Source organism: Syngnathoides biaculeatus, chromosome 5 (assembly GCF_019802595.1).
Source record: "Syngnathoides biaculeatus isolate LvHL_M chromosome 5, ASM1980259v1, whole genome shotgun sequence".
Classification (NCBI taxonomy): domain Eukaryota; kingdom Metazoa; phylum Chordata; class Actinopteri; order Syngnathiformes; family Syngnathidae; genus Syngnathoides; species Syngnathoides biaculeatus.
Genome location: NC_084644.1, coordinates 25,122,071 through 25,139,756, shown reverse-complemented (window position 1 = coordinate 25,139,756; position 17,686 = coordinate 25,122,071). Strand labels below are relative to the sequence as shown.

The 17,686-nt window shown below is 37.6% G+C and overlaps 1 protein-coding gene across 3 annotated transcripts in view; it reads left to right on the top strand.

The window, feature by feature from the left end:
* The window catches only part of LOC133501494 (ankyrin repeat and IBR domain-containing protein 1-like), a 43,447-nt gene extending 27,189 nt beyond the window's left edge, over window positions 1-16,258 (top strand). For all 3 annotated transcript variants that reach the window (XM_061821308.1, XM_061821309.1, XM_061821307.1), the window contains 11 exons: window positions 617-705; window positions 2,142-2,272; window positions 4,398-4,532; window positions 5,594-5,680; window positions 5,878-5,944; window positions 8,070-8,215; window positions 9,008-9,186; window positions 9,321-9,372; window positions 13,790-13,901; window positions 14,293-14,336; window positions 15,145-16,258. In XM_061821308.1, coding sequence (XP_061677292.1) covers window positions 617-705; window positions 2,142-2,272; window positions 4,398-4,532; window positions 5,594-5,680; window positions 5,878-5,944; window positions 8,070-8,215; window positions 9,008-9,186; window positions 9,321-9,372; window positions 13,790-13,901; window positions 14,293-14,336; window positions 15,145-16,071 — 1,969 coding nt within the window. In that variant the 3' untranslated portion in view covers window positions 16,072-16,258. The remainder of the gene's footprint in view (window positions 1-616; window positions 706-2,141; window positions 2,273-4,397; window positions 4,533-5,593; window positions 5,681-5,877; window positions 5,945-8,069; window positions 8,216-9,007; window positions 9,187-9,320; window positions 9,373-13,789; window positions 13,902-14,292; window positions 14,337-15,144) is intronic.
* The last annotated feature ends 1,428 nt before the right edge of the window (window positions 16,259-17,686 follow it).

Sequence of the window (17,686 nt, the reverse complement as noted above, 5' to 3'; positions counted from 1 at the left end):
AGCAATATATTTGATCAGGCACCTAAAGAATGTACAAGTGGAGTAGAGTGCCCCATTCAAATAATGCAGTGTGGAGAGGAAAAAACAAAATCAAAACTCCAAACTAATGCAAACTGTGGACAACATACGTCCATATAGCTAGGACAGTGAGAAAATTGAAACACATTATTGTTTTTTTACGATTGATGGGGGCGAGCACTAAAAATTGTAAAACCTGGGTGGGTGGTAGCGCTGAAAATTGGAAATTGGGGGAATTGATTGTCAAGGGGGGAGGGGATGCTGAAACAATCTATGCCCCCTCTTCTTCAGGCGCATCCCCCACATTGAAAACCATTACTCCATCTTGTGATGGGGATCGGTTTTGATTATTTTTTTTTTTTTAAACTTGATCAGTAATCACCCCAAAAATCCTGATTATCTAAAAGTTGCTTGGGCACTACAGTATTTGGATTTAAATAAAAGAAATGATGGGAAACAAATGATTTGTCACTGTGGAAAAAAATTGAAATCTTAAGCACTTAAACTGGCAATCATTTTTAAAGTGCGAAACAAGATGACAAAGGTAGCTCATTTTCGTGATTATGTGGATATCGCAGTATGTCATTATGTATTCCAGGGAGTGTCAAGGTGAAGCCCATGAGCCCTGTGATTGTGACGTCTGGAAGTTATGGCTTCAGAAAGTCAATGAAATGAAACCTGAGGAATGTGAGTATTGATGGTAATTTAATTTTGACATCACATATGGTTTAGATGCCTGTGTTATTGTTGTATTTATTCGAAAGTGACATTACGGTTGTCTATACCAGTATCTACACTCATGTTGAAAGGTATTTTAATAGTGAGGCCAGTTCCTTTTTTTGTGTTGTAGATGAAAAACATTTGGGTTTTACATAAAAAAAATGAAGAAAAAATTAAATCATGTGTTCCAAACCTAAAAAAGTTTTTTTAAGCATTTTTTTTAAGTCATTTAAGAAATAGATTTATTCTTTGCTTAAAATGTATGCTTTAGCCTAGTAGAATATGCTAGGCTGGGAGTGCATTGCCGTATCTGTAGCGACTCGGCCCCCAGCCTTGTAAACCTTTTTTTAACAAAAGTGCTGAATAACTTTAAACATGCAATAATGAGGGGGAAAAATCAAATTGTTTTTTATTTGTACAGAAAGTTCGTAACGTAAAAAAAAAGGGTTAATGGAACAAAAGAAAAAAAGCTAGGTAAAACAACAGTTTCAGATGTCTTCGGTGGGGGTGACTCGCCCCTTTTTCACAAAGAACAAATCTGTTTGTCTCTGCTGTCTTTTAAGCACTTTTATGAAGTGGCTCATCACAACATCATTAAAATTTTGCAGTGCTCTGCAACCTTCAGCTTTATTTGGGTGATGAAGTTCTACAAAATTATGCATGTCGTTCCATTTAGTGCAGATAGCTTTAATATCGGCACTTGCGACATCCTTCCTGCCTTCAGCCTCATCAGACGACATCTTCTCCCTTCCTCGCCAACACTAGCCCCAGCTAACTGCTGCTCGTTCACGAAAATAAGAAGCACCTTTTTGACTTCCTCCAAGATCTGTGGCCTCTTCTTGGTCAACACGGTTGCTCCTTTAGAAACATCACTTGCTTTGAGGGCATCCTTGTGTTTCAGAATGGTGTTGATGGTCGTTTTCGCCATGCCATACTTCTTCGATAGCTCAGCTATCAAATCCTTCTTGAAGTTGACAATTTTACATACCACTTTCCTTTTTTCAGCACCAGCAGTTTCACTTGCCTTCTTTGGAGCCATGATCGGGGGTTAATGTTGCTCAATCTGAAGAAAAAAAAGTCATTACATTACTGGGAAAGGTCCGTGAGCAGTGTGAGTCAACTGGTTTAGCACGCGGTCGCACGCGTTACGTCTTTTCCATTTTTTTCGGGGGTGCATTCGAAAGCACAGTAACAAATCATCGCACGTCAGCTGGTCGGGGTGTTCGAATAGCGATTTTCGTTCGAACACCAAAGCAAAATAATCTTGAAATTTTCGTTGGAAAACCGATCTGAACGAAAACCAAGACGTTCGAAACCGAGGTACCACTGTACTTCAGAGTTCTTTAAATGTGATTGTCTCATTGCTTGTTTGTTCTAATCACCATGCTCTCATCTTGTTAAAGTGGCTGGTGTGAGTGAAGCATATGAGGATGCGGCCAACTGTTTATGGTTGCTCACAAACTCTAAACCATGTGCCAATTGCAAATCCCCGATTCAGAAAAATGAAGGGTGCAACCACATGCAGTGTGCTAAGGTAAGTTGGTTGCTCCATAAACCTACACAGACAGTTCAGTTTGTGCTGTTTGAACCCCGAGTGGCAGTCGACAATTTCCAATATATGTAATATTAAAGTTGAGAATTATACTTACATGCTCTTCAAATGCTGTTGCTCACGCCAACAGTCAGCAGATCTTTCTTGGATAAATAAAAGGCTAAAAAATAAACAACTTCTAAGCTATGGTATGGTAGCTTTACTGTCGATCTGCAATATGTGTGAAACATACAGAGAGTTCACATTTCTTTCTCAAGGGCCCAGAGTTAAAAAAAAATATATATAATAAATAAATAAATAAATACAGTAAAACAAGAACAATAATCTTAACTAAGCATCAAAATCATTATCTCTATTCATACATTCTGAAATCTTTATTTTTGAGAAATCTTAGATACATATGTGGACAAAATTGTTGTTTTAATTCTAAGAATAATGAACATTTATACTATAATATTGAATAATAAATAAAATATCTTGGATAAAAAATATAAATAAAATGGACTCGGGCTCTGTTCACAAAAATAAAATAACATTTGGCAGAGGCATTAACAGTCATCAATGCATTAATAGGCAATGCACCACCAATCAACTTAACATTTCGTGAAGACGAAAGTCCCAAGGAGCAAGAATCACAACACAAATTGTTCAAAGCAACTTCTTTTGTATCAAGGTTTGAATTACTTTTTAAATCTGAAGGTATTTCTCTAAACACTGCTTTGTCTACATGTTCAATAGCTACACCTCTTGCAATAATAACACTATACTGTATAGAAAGTGAGAATATGTGCACCACATTCACGTTTGTATTTGCATTGTTGGACAAGGGGTTCCATAATTCCAAAATGATGGGAAGCATGAAATAGGATGTAGCTGTACAAATTGGGTGGAATGGTTGTGTTGAAAATGGACTTTGTCCCTTTGAGGTTTTAAATTTGTTACACTCCTGTGACATAGAAAAATGCAAAACCAATAGATAGATAGATAGAGTGAAGATACAGTGAAGAAAATAAGTATATGAACACCCTGCTATTGCAAGTTCTCCCACTTAGAAATCATGGAAGGGTCTTAAATTTTCATCGTAGGTGCATATCCACTGTGAGAGAGATAATCTAAAAAGAAAAATCCAGAAATCACAATGTATGATTTTTTTTTAACGATTTATTTGTGTGATACAGCTGCAAATAAGTATTTGAACACCTGTCTATCAGCTAGAATTCTGACCCTCAAAGACCTGTTAGTCTGCCTTTAAAAGTCCACCTCCACTCCATGTATTATCTTGAATCAGATGCACCGGTGTGAGGTTGTTAGCTGCATAAAGACACCATTCAGTAGGAATAGTGTTAATGTCCCAAATGTGGGCTATGAAATACAGTCTTGACGTATTTTTTATTGTCCTCCTTTCTTATGTACATGTCGTATTTCTGAGTAGGTTGGCATCTCTGTCTTGGAGTTTGTCTGACCAACTTTCGAAGATATTATTCATTCATTCATATTCCATACCGCTTATCTTCACTAAGGCCACAGGTGTGCAAAACCCTATCTCTGTTCTCTGAAGGGCGAGAGGCAGGGTGCACGCTTAACTGGTCGCTAGCCAATCGTAGGGCACGTATGAACAACCTTTCATACTCACATTCATAACTACGGGTAATTTAGAGATTCAGTTAACCTACCATGCATGTTTTTTGGGATGTGGGAAGAAAACATAGTACCTGGAGAAAAGCCACACAGGCACGGGTAGTACATGCAAACTTGAACCAAATTTGAACCCAGGTCCTCAGAACTGTGAGGTGGATTTGCTAACTAATCACCCACTGTGTCGCCAGAAAGATAATGACTTACTTTGAAGTAGGTAAATGTATTGAAGTATTCAATACGAGTATACGTGAATTTTAGTTCCCCTTTCACATGTCACTTGTGGTTGTTTTTTGTCCCCCCCCCCCCACACACACACACAAATTCATTTAAACCTATGAAGAACTCTGTAATATTATATTAGCTTTTACATCCTTAAAAAAAAAAAAAATGAGCACTCTCTCACTTTGAACTCCGTTTTTGACTAGCTGCTTTAAAAGACGTATTTTTGCATTTCCATTTTCTCTTTTAGTGTAAATATGACTTCTGCTGGATCTGTCTGGAGGAGTGGAAAAAGCACAGCTCATCCACCGGAGGTTACTATCGCTGCACCCGATATGAAGTAATTCAACAGGTGGAAGAGCAGTCAAAGGAGATGACTGAAGAAGTATGTATACCTACTGACACACTGACTTGAATTCTTTATATATATATATATATATATATATATATATATATACACAGAGAGAGAGAGAGAGAGAGCTCATAAAATCACATAATTTTTGTTAGCATCACCATATTGCCGGTCAAACAAAGCTTTGTTCAAAGTTAATTCCGTTGAGACGAAATGAAAGTCTCACCACAACACCCAGAGTTAAATATTTAGAAGGTGATAATAAATGAGGTCACGTGGAAAAATTGGAGTCACTTGGCATAGAGGAACCATATTTAATGCCGAAGTCGATGTTTTCGCCAAGAAGAAATTTGACTGTTATTTCGCTTCCCTGTCATGGACAACTGGATCTACACATGTATCTGGTGAATAAGTCATCGAGATTTACACAGAAGAGTTTAAAAGTGTATAAAGGTCTGGATGCATACAAATACTTCGTTGCTGGATCTTTTCTCAATCAGGAATAAATTCCACATAGTAGGATGGGACTCACTCAGATTTTTTTCAATACAAATACCAATATTTAAATAATTGATCACCGGTTTTACACAAACTCACATTCATTAACTATGATTGGAAAAGCAATGTAGGACAGGGAGTCGTCTCCTCCGTACACGGAAGCGTATTGCTGCCACACATTAACCTCAGTAAACCTCTCTGTGACAGATGGTTTATTATTTTTTTTACATTTATTTAAATTTTTCATTATTTATTCACGCATTGTTCTCAAATGAGTCAACATGCCATTATAAATACTTCTTGATAATTTGAGATCGAGAATAATAATAAATCAGCTGGTATTCTATAGAATGATCTATTTTAAAAATTGTCTCGTCTGTTGTGACAACCAACACCACAGCAGGTCTTGGGCATTGTGAAAAATCTGGTCGGGTTCAATGACTCCTGTACTGCCGAGCAGCTTTGTTTGACCGGGAATATGGCGCCGTAAAAACAGTGACGTCACATGCACTATCTCTATATAACTGGTCAGATGCTGATGAAAAAATATTCAGAGATGTCATCAACTATATGTGATGTTTTATTGGGGTTTGCAGGCAGAGAAAAAGCACAAGAGCTTTCAGGAACTGGATCGGTTCATGCACTACTACACGCGCTTCAAGAATCATGAACACAGCTATCAGGTTAGCAGGGCTGTGTTTCCATTGATGTGTGTCTTGACAAACTTCTAGTTAATTCTGGTTCATGTGTGTCCATAAATAGAGACAGTATACTTTAGTAAGTATATATGATATTGTTTTTTTTAATGTATATTGTAGACTTATATTGTACATTTTAAATCACCAGAAAAGTTCATTTTATGTTGTCTTCCTCAATATAGCTGGAGCAGCGCCTCTTAAAAACAGCCAAGGAGAAAATGGAGCAGCTAAGTCGGGCCCTACGTGGAAGTGAGTTTGCAGTCTATCCATGCAATTTCTGATCATAGTTTACCAGATACGTAGCCACGCAGAAGAGCGACAAATTTCAGTGATGCATGAATAATAGTGGTGGTTGTTTAGAGCAGACTATGCACAGTGTTCCCCCCGTTATTCGCACGTGTTACGTCCTTACACCTCCACGAAGAACTATTATACAGACTAAAGTGGTTACATTTCTACAGGGTTTTTTATGTGGAAAAAATTTACCCCCCCCCTAGCAGGACTTCGCACCTTCGGCGCTCACATTTGTATTTGGAGGAATTTCAAGGAAAGTCAACTTTCATCTCTACTCCAAAAATAGTTAGTGCAATTATGTGCAAAAAAATACATTTTGGTCTTATCTGACCACAAAACTTTCTCCCATGACTCCTCCGTATCATCCAAATAGTCATTGGCAAACTTAAGACGGGCATTGACATGTGCTAGTTTAAGCAGGGGAACCTTCCATGCCATCCATGATTTCAAACCATGACGTCTTAGTGTATTACCAACAGTCACCTTGGAAACGGTGATCCCATCTCTTTTCAGGTCATTGACCAAGTCCTGTTGTGTAGTCATGGTCTGATTCCTCAGCTTTCCAAAGATCATTGAGACCTCACAAGGTGATATCTTGCATGGGGCTCCACTCTGATTGAGATTGACCGTCATGTTTAGCTTCTTCCATTTTCTAATGATTGCTCCAACAGTGGACCTTTTTTCACCAAGCTGCTTGGCAATTTCTCCGTAACCCTTTCCAGCCGTGTGCCGTTGTACAATTTTGTCTCTGGTGTCTATGGACAGCTCTTTGGTTTTGCCATGTTACAAGTTTGAGTCTTACTTATTGTTGGGGTGAACAGCTGTCTTTATGCAGCTAACGACCTCACACAAGTACATCTGATTCAGGATAATACTTGGAGTGGAGGTGGACTTTTAATGGCGGACAAACAGGTCTTTGAGGGTTAGAATTCTAGCTGATAGACAGGTGTTCAAATACTTATTTGCAGCTGTATCAAACAAATCGTTAAAAAAATCATACATTGTGATTTCTGGATTTTTCTTTTTAGATTATCTTTCATAGTGGACATGCACCTATTATGAAAATTTCAGACCCCTCCATTATTTTCTTAGTGGGAGAACTTGCAATATAGTAGGGTGTTCAAAAACTAATTTTCTCCACTGTATACGTCATCATCTGCTTGTACCAGTACTTAGCAAGTTGGGAGCTGATTTGGATCCATTTTTCTTTCACATCAAGAAGTTGACGTACAAGGGTTTAAGTCTTTTTTTCCCATTACAGCTGCATGTTTCCCTTCTGAGCCATGCTGTACATAGCTATATATAAAAGAATAAATTCATTTCACTGTGAAATCTGTCAGGTGGCGCAGTTCAGTGTCATGCTGTATTAGCAAGCAACTCGCCACTGTGTTGTGGCCTCAACATCACTTCCGATTTGCAGTTGTCAACATAATACTGCCTTATGCTGATTGTTTTTAATTCTTCTTCTTTGACTGCAATATTAATCAGAGTACGTTGGTTTTTTTTCTATGTGCTTGGGTATACAGTGAATGTATTATTCTTGCTTTAAATTTTTCAGGGTTAAGTTCCCCTTCAAAAGTATCTCTCCTATCCTCATTTCCTATCACTCCATATTTCCTCATTTTTCTGACAGTTGTACTTGGAGTTTGAATGGAAAGAATCCATTCATTTTTCAATTGTAGTGAATGGAGCATAAAGTTATCGCTAACCGGAAAACTATCACTTGCAAGATTGGAAGTACACCACAGTTGTGGTGCATTTAATCCAATATGAAAAAAATTTACAGTTTTGAAAGTTGAAAAACTTGGATCAATATGATAGCTGCCTGCTACGTTCCCATACTTGAAAGTAACAGCGAGGTAGCGGAGACCTTAAGTGCAGACTGTAGTTTATTGAATTCGATCATTGATCCCATCTGCTTTAATGAGTAACTGACCGATTCAGTTATTTCACTTTGCATTTCATAGTTTTTTTATGTCATCTTTAATAAGACTTTTCAACACAATAGAGCAAAATCTATGCAGTCGTGGATGTCATACATAAAAGCACAGCTGATATTTGTCATCCAACTGTATTCCAGGGGAAGGAGGACCACCTGACACTACATTTATTGAAGATGCTGTCCTGGAACTGTTAAAGACTCGCCGTATCCTCAAGTGCTCCTATCCTTTTGGGTTCTTCTTGGAGCCCAAAAGCACAAAGAAGGAGATCTATGAGCTCATGCAGGTTTCAGTCTCACTTATTAAGAAAAAGACTGATGTTCAAAGCAACATTTAAATGGGTCATAACAAATGGGAGCTTTGTATCCCAGTGATCCTTCTGAGATCCACATGCATCTTATTTTTAATTAAAGGTCTAATGTTATAATCTATGACTCAATATAAACGATAACAATACCCCCAGTTTTCAATACGGTATTGTAAAATGAATGTGTAAGATTTACACAGGCCTTACAGTTTTCCCAGATGCATTTAAAATCAATGCACTTTCCCCAGAAAAAAATACATTTCACTGGAAATATACTTTATAAAGTCTTACTCTTTTCTAAACATGCCATTGTGAGGAAATATATTTAAATTGAATTTTGTTCAGTGCCTATCCCGGTTACTCAAATCACTAGTATTTCAAATCATGAAAATGTTGTTAATCCGCTCCGCCTCAACGCCTCAAAAAAAGCAACAAAACAATTTTGTAATGTGCTTCTGAGAACATTAGCACCCTGCACTGTACTGCATTGTACTGGTTAAAATCCTACAGTAATAACAATGACTAGAATGTACAATATTTTTAAAAACCTGTCACTTTTTCTGAACTTTATTTTCTTTCCATTTTGCATGATGTTTCATCATATTTTTCTATGATTTCATCTAATTCACTGATCATCATTTGGTTCTCAGGACTCACTTTCTTAGGGCCCATAGTTTGAAAAAACTAGGCCTACAAAAACAAAACAAAAAATTCTACCACAAAACACAACAGAGACATACTGTATCCTTTCACTTTTATATATGTGTTCAGACGGACCTGGAGATGGTAACTGAAGACCTTGCCCAAAAAGTTAACCGGCCTTACCTGCGGACTCCACGCCACAAGATTATTCGTGCAGCATGTTTGGTCCAGCAGAAGAGACAGGAGTTCCTGGCCTCAGTAGCGAGAGGAGTGGCCCCCAATGATTCCCCTGAGGTCCCCAGACGCAGGTAACAGCATACAGTAGCTTTCATAGTTAAACTAAATGTAACATTGCTACTTGAGTACAGAATACAGAACTCATCAGAAGAATTACATTTCATCAACTCTCTAACAGCCAACATTTAATTTTACTCAATTGCAGCTTTGCTGGAGGAACATGGGACTGGGAATATTTGGGCTTTGCATCACCTGAGGTAATGCATACTCTGTTTTATTTCCACTAGTTTTTTAGCAAAAAAATTCAAATGTTAATGAACATTGGATGGGTTAATATACATTTTACTAAGTTATGGTGGAATAGATTCATCATCTATTCAGTGGCTTTTCTTCAGGGATGGGGTAAGTGAGAAGGGAACAAACCCGTTTTTTTTTTTTTTTTTTTTTTTTTTTTAAATCCCAGAACAATTATAGTGGTCATCAATTCACTATGTTCACTATCATATTTCCCCTGGGCTACATTCACCAAAATAGAATGGAAAAAAAAATCCATGGAAAAATGTGAGCTAGATTTTGTTGTATGAAAACCACCAAGGTGTGCTGCTAAATGGACCTGATAATTCACACAAGGAGAGGGTAAATTATATTCCATGCATTGCATTGGCAAAAACATTTATGAATCATCTTAATTATATCACGCTTAAACCAAACTTGGTTAAAAAAAAAAAAAAAACTGAGCTATTTAGGTCTGATTATAACCAGATGGTTCAGTGTTCCCCTGTGCACACCCTAGAAACCACCTCATGAGGTTGGAACCTGTAATTGTTTTATAAGAACATGTTTATGTAATTAATAATTAGCCAACAAACTGTGGCATAACATTGTAATTATTGTTTTGACCTACTAAATGGATCCACCCATAGTAATGACTGCAATGTATTGCTCTAATACAGCACTACTGGTACTGTTTATTTTATTGTTTAGTTTATTGACTGTGACAAAATGACAGTGACAGGAGGTTTTTAACTTCTGCATTTTTGTCTCCTCAAGGCTCTTGTTTATGCTTTTAGTATGAAAATATACACAGCACAATTCAGGGCTGCATGATATTGTATTTTTTTTTTTTTTACAGTTGTGATAGATTATTATAAATATTATAAATTAATTTATATATTGCATTTCATACACAAAGTAGCTCAATGGGCTTCATATAATTAAAAACAAAACAAAATATGAAACAAACAATAGCTTATAAACAAAAAAGAGAAAAAATAAAAGTACATTTAAAACAGCATACAGTGCAAGAAATAACATTTAAAAGTCGAAATGCTCTAAAAAGCATAAGAAAAAAAAGCTTTTAACCTTGACTTAAAAACATTAACACTTGGGGCTTATGTAAAGGTTTGTTCAGAACTTATTTTATTTGTGTGCAGAATAATCGTTAAATGGTGCTTGACCATGTTTGCATTGGACTCTGTACTCCACAATTTGACCTGACTGTCAATCTCAGAGCCCTATTGGGTTTATTTTCTATTAGTGTTTCTTTCATGTGTTCAGGACCAAAACCATTTAGTGATTTATAGACCACTAGCATAAGATTAAAATATATTCTAAAGCTGTCTGGAAGCCAGTGTAAAGAGTTTAGAATTGGAGTGATATGCTCTGACCTATTCTGGTAAGAACCTGAGCTGCATCATTCTGAATGAGCTGCAGGTGTTTAATGCTCTTGTTAGGGAGTCCAGTCAAAACACCATTACATTAGTCATGTCTACTGTAGTACAGTAAAAACAAAAAAATTTAAAACAAACCCGGAAAAATTACAAGTCCAATTAAATCAGCATTTTTATAAATACAAATTCTCCAAAAAGCATGAGAAAAAGTTTTTAACGTACTGAAAAACATTCCCACTTGGGACTGACATCACCTCTGTTGGCAACTTATTTCATTTATGTCCAGCATCATAGCTAAATGCTGCTTTATCATGTTTGCTTTAGACTCCAGTTTGACCTGAGTCTGTCAATCTGAAGGTGCCTCTGTGTTTATATTCCATTTGCGTTTCTTTCATGTATTCAGTACTTAAAGAATTTAGTAATTTTTAGACCAGTCGTAGAACTTCAAACTCTATTCTAAAACTGACTGGGAGCCAGTGTAAATATTTACCTATTGGAGTAATATGTGCTGACCTTTTTATTCTGGGTTAGAGTTAGTTGCAGCATTCTGAATGAGCTGCAGCTGTTTAATGCTCATTTAGGAGAGTCCAGTTAGAAGACCATTACAATAGTCAAGTCTGTTTGAGATTAAAGCATAGATGAGTTCTATTGGTCTGCAAGCCTTCATTCTAGATATTTTTCAGGTGGTAGAAGGCAGTTTTAGTCCTTTTTTTTAGATTTTATATGACTGTTACTGTGATAATATAGCAACCAGTTCAGGGTGTTTTCCTCCTCCTGCTCAAAGAGAGGCTGGATGGAGGATTGTTGAAACTCTGGTCGAAATGTTATCAGTATACCAAGATTTTGGACTTGGTCTTTGTTTTTTAAAGAGTGACAGCAGGAATTTAACATAACATAGTTGTTACATAAAAAACAGCACACATTTCTCATGTTCCACTCGATTTTGTTTGAGCAGCTTAATACTTTCAGTAGTAAATAAATTGGGCAAAAAAATATATTCAGTCATTTGTGTGTAGTCTTCCAGTATTTAAATACACTGTAGAATTATGGAGTTAACATTCCAGACATGATGTTGAAATATTGTATTTTCATGTCCATTTATACTGGAACCTCGATAAACTGGACCCCGATGTAACAGGTATCAAATAAATCTGACCGTGGGGTCCAATCAATGTTTCCAAATATAGTTTTCTTTTGTCAGTTAAACTGCTGTTGACACTCTTTTAGTTCCAGAATTGGCTCCTGTTGTTTACTCGCAATGTGGGCACCTAAGACCTATGCAGCTACTTTTAAGGGTAGAAATAAAAAACATATGGGGTTTCCTAAATTTGCATACCCTCAAGCTGATTCTTTGTTTCTTTACTTTGGCCTTTTATTGCAACAGTCTTTTCAGGAGCAGTGTATATTTGGCAACAATTTGCCCCCAAAAACACTCAAAATCACTCTGACTCCGAGGGCATTTCCCATTCACAGTGTGTGCTGTGCCATACCAAAGATGATTTGATCACATTTAGGGTTGGACTCTGGACTGGTCCATTCCAAAATAATTTAAAAACATCTTCTTCTGAAGCTTCTTTTAATCTCAATGTGTGCTCCTCGTCATTGTCAAAATGAAAGATGAAGTTCTTTTTCATCTACAGCTTTCCTGAAGGTTTTGTACTTATTTTGACCTCAGTTTGAGTTTAAGCAAATCCGTTCCAACCCTACGTCATTACAAGTATGTTTCGGTCACATTGAGTGTGGAAAGTATTTGAAATTATTAAACTGGTCTCATTTTGTGGATAACAAAACATGACATTTGAACACCGGTCAAAGGACTTTTTATATTAACTGTATTTTAAAGAGGTGGCACGGTGGATCAGCTGGTAAAGCGTTGGCCTCAAAGTTCTGAGGACCTGGGTTTGATCCTGGACCTGCCTGTGTGGAGTTTGTATGATCTCCCCGTGTCTGCGTGGATTTCTCTGGGCACTCCGCTTTTCTCCCACATCCCAAAAAAATCCACCATTAATTGGACACTCTAAATTGCCCCTAGGTGTGATTGTGAGTGCGGCTGTTTGTCTCTATGTGCCCTCCGATTGGCTGGCAACCAGTTCAGGGTGTACCCCGCCTCCTGCCTGTTGACAGCTGGGATAGGCTCCAGCACATCCCGCGACCCTCGTGAGGATAAACGGTAAAGAAAATGTATGGATAGATGAATGTATTTTGAATAAGTGAGGTTTCCTCAGTATATGACTCCAGTTCAAAAGCTATTTTAAATTTTTCAACAATTAATCTTTGGGAAATGTGCTTTTTTTCTCAAATGTGTTCTATACAATTTACTTTGCTCTAATTTACTCTCATCTCAATGAAATCAAAGGCTCATCAGAAACAAATTATCACAAAAAACATTATGGTTTTACCTGCTCTAAATTGTCTATGAACATCTCTGATATGAGAGGAAACTATTATAAATCGGTGTTAATTTAAGTCCTTATTTCATAGAATCTGTCTCTGCAGCAATAGTTAATGGAAGAGCATTATGATCAAAGCCTAAAGACACTGTCTCGCACAAACACCCACAGATGGTCCACTTCATGGTTCTTACTGTGTCTGAACATCAATTGATGGCACCCTATTTTTAGGGTGCCAGCACAGACATAAAAATACAGAATTGCGTTCAGAATGTGGCACAAGCTATGATGATTAAATGTAAATGAAGTTAATTTCCCCCAGATACTTACTTACCTAGCACATATATTCTTTGTATTTTTTTACTACACCATAAATTCAGTGTTATTGAACTGTTGTCCCCACATAAACTACTTTTCAGTTATTTGTTGTTCCCAAATATTGTTGGTTATATAAGGTCAGAGGGAATTACACAAATACTACATACGTACTTACTTGGTTGAGGAACCAACGCTCTTTTTCATGGAATAAGAAAACAATAATCAATGACATTCAGTTTGGATGTATTACAACTATTGAAACTTTTTTTTGTTTAATTTTGCAATGTCTTCTCAAGGAGTATGCTGATTTCCAGTACAGACGGAGACATAGACTGCGAAGGCGAGGTGACATAGCTAGTCTCCATAGCAACACACCTGACCCCGATGATCCCAGTGATAGCACTATCGGTAATGCGATGGACACGTTGGGCTTTCTATTAGTTTTTTTTTGTTTCATTATGTAAGAGATTCTGATTTATCTTACAGTATTTTTCCAAATCACATTGTTGACTGCCATGGGCCTACTGCCCACCAAAGTTGAAGTCATCAAGCTGCTACTTCATATCCAGTCATGTAGTTCTGTTTTAGGTTCTTTTGGCTTTGAAAAATATGTAGAATGTGTTGTTTTGATGCAAACTAGTGAGTTCTGTTGTGCATTTAATCGATTGCCAAATTTGTTAATTTACTGTCTGCTATTTATTGATCTGCAGTATTAGCTAACAGCATAATCTTTGTCAGTAATTGAGGCAATTAGCAAATTGTTTTTTTACACACTTGTTGTCTCTGTCTTACTGCAAAGATACCCAGGATGTTGGAGATGGACTAAGACATAGTCATTTGATGGTGAGTAATGTTTCGTCTATTTTCAGACAATGTTAGAAAAAAAATCATCATATGTCTGACTACTGTTGTACAGACTCACTTATGCTTCTTCACGAGGTATATAGTGTTGCTACCATAGGTTATGTTGTGGACTAAAAAAACCTCACCCCTGTTCAAATACTCGTTCTTTGTCACATTAAGAAAATGTCACCAAGATGAACAATTTCCAAATGTTTTCCACCATTATTGAAACCAATAAACAGTACAACTATTTTTTTTCTTTTTTAATCCTTTCAAGAGCAGAAAAAAAACTGGATTAATTGGTTGCATAAGTTTGTGCACACTATTAATTTTGATGTGGCTGTCTCAAAATTTCTCTCTGTGCCTGTGTGGCTTTTCTCCGGGTACTCTGGTTTTCTCCCACATCCCATAAATGTGCATGGTAGGTTAATTGAAGACTCTAAGTTACTTATAGTTGTGAATGTGCATGTGAATAGTTGTTTGTTTCTATGTACCGTGCAATTGACTGGCAACCAGTTCAGGGTGTACCCCACTTCTTGTGCAAACCTATCTGAGATGGGCTCTACCACACCTGTGACCCTGGTGAGGATAAGCACTTTGAAAAATGGAAATAAAAGCACTTTAAATCTGTGAAATTTTGTGCTGACTGGCATATAACATACTGTATGTGTAATTCTAAATTGTGCAATTTAAGATGGTCCAATTTAGTCCCCGTTGCTCATAGGCCCAAATATGAAAAAATAATGTGTCTCTGAACAATACCCACGTCTTCTTCAATGTGGCTCTATGTTGATGCATTTTCTTGCAGGGTGTTGGTTCTTTGGATGATGAGGATGATCCTAACATTCTACTGGCCATTCAGCTGTCACTTCAGGAATCAAGGATGCCACGGGGACAGTCCAATCATGAAGTCCTTGCTAATGAAGCATCACTCGGAGCCATTGGGACATCTTTGCCTTCTAGGCTTGAACAGAGTACTCCAGGTGTAGAGGTTCTCCCCAGAGTGTCTTTAAGCAGCTCAGAACTGTTAGAACTGGGAGACAGCTTGGCTAGACTTAGCAACATTAACATCAGCAGCCATTACTCTGTAGCTACTGGTAATCCCACCTCTCTTCAGCTATATGACAGCCACAACCGAGCCAATGGTTCCTCTATGCCAATACCAGTAGCTCCGGGCGCTAATTTCTCACCAACAGGTGTCTTCCCATCATCCATTGACACAACAGACTCGACCACTTACAGCAGCCATGACCCGTCCTCTTCCTCTGCAATCGCAGCAAATGCCAATCTGCTGGGTAACATCATGGCTTGGTTCCACGACATGAATCCTCAAGGTATTACCCCAGACGCTACAAGCTCTTCTCACACAGACACAAATGTGGACCCACTCCACGTAGGTGGTGAAGAGGGCCTGCAGGATGAAGACAAAAGCCGGGTTGTCATCATCCGTGAGACTAGGAAATCCCTGGAAGGAAAGGTGGAAGTTGGTTTTGGTTCCCCAAGAGTTTGTGACATGGAGAAAAAGGAGTGCACTATTGTGGAGAGGCCAACTCAGCTCCACCTTGTGGGACTAGAACCCATGCCATTACCTTATATGCCCACTCGTGACATGAAAGGGGTCCATGAGGACCGGGTAGATACAAAGGTCTGCCATGTTGACACACCGCAATGTGCACCTGACCAATTTCCCAGCAGCAGCTCCTCAGAGTGGGAGGAACAAGTACACTTGGTATGATCCTTTTTTTTTTTTTTTTTGTCAATGAGCATTTTGGGCAGGTCAAATGAGTCACTCTGGCTATAATTGTTATATTAATTTGTAAATTAACCCAGAAAAGGCTTTACTCTATTGAGAGCTCCTTACTAGAGAAAGCTTTATCAAATGACAAAGTAGCAACTGAGAATATATTTCTTAAATGGATCAAGTGGCAATTTTTTGCTTTTCCTGCAATTAGAGGCAAATTGACTGTGATCTCCACCAGCTTGTGTATTCTACTTTGTCCACTCGAGAAGTGAATGTGCTATGGTAAAGTTTGATAGAGTTTTGACAAACAACACGTAACTGTAGCCCGTACAATTTTTCAAGACGACATTGGATCAGCCACATAGTCGCATATTGTCAATCTACTTCCAGTGGTTTTATGTCACACTGGAGCACCTTCTGATTTTTCAAGAGCGCTGAACCAAGGCACTCCAGGTAGTTGGTGTCAAAGGCCATAATTTTTTATGAGTGCTCTCCCAGCACATTTTCCCCTCATGCTGGTCAATCTCAGCATTACAGGGACAACACGCTGGCATCTGAAGCCAGTTTACTAGTAGTTAGTTGTACTTTTCCTTTTGTAGAGTACATAGAAATAACTGTCCATGTCCACCTACTTCATAGTGACTAAACACTAATTATTAAGAGCACAGTTTACGGTCACCAAGTGGATTGTTCATTTAAAGCAATTTGTGCCTGTCTAATGCCGCCCTAGCAGCAAGATTTGATGTGAAAGTGTCCAACCACTGACATTGCTTGATAAAGCAGCTTTAAGTGATAACCTTTTAAACCTCACTAAAACTTTGTGGTGAGCTCTTCAGGTAAGATAGTACAATGAGAAAATATTAGTCAGCTATTTTAGTATGTGAGAAACACACACAAAACCTTTTTCATTTTTTTTTTTTTCTAAAGAAAAGGTATATCCAAGTGAAAAGCAGGTGGAAAACTCAATATAGACCTGACTGTGAGGCAGTGTTGATCTAAAGCCCTTTCAATTATTATCTACCAACTGCATAATATCATTCTTTTTTTTTTTTGACAACATCCAGAATTCTATTGAAAGCTGGCTTAATTTGTGGCTCTGTTTACTGCAGCTGCATTACATGAGGAGACTAATCAGGAAATGGTCTTATTTTGGACTGCAGGAAAGGGCCAGTGAAAGATAAAGGTGGTACGTCTCATTTCACCTTTGACAAATGGGACTAAATCAAGCGCCCTGTAAATTATCCGTGGTGTTGTATTTATATTTCATAAAAGCCTTCATGGCGCTGCGCAGATGTCCCTGACTGCAGGGTAATGCATTTAGAAGTAAAATGTAGATGTCTGTTATTACATTTCAAACAATCGAGAGTTTATGATTCTTGAGCAGTTGTCTACACAAGAGAGAAAAAATACTGTAGTGCCTTTATTTGAATCGCGGTTTTTAAATTATCCAGTTTATTTTTGCCCAGTATTCCAGTATTCGGTGTAAGCAAACACATACTGTAGTACTTAGTTTTTTTTTTCTTTCACGTCATCTTTCAAATGCATAAATATAAGTACTTTTTTGCAGCGTTATAATTTGGAGGTTTCATGAGTTGACATATTTTCAATT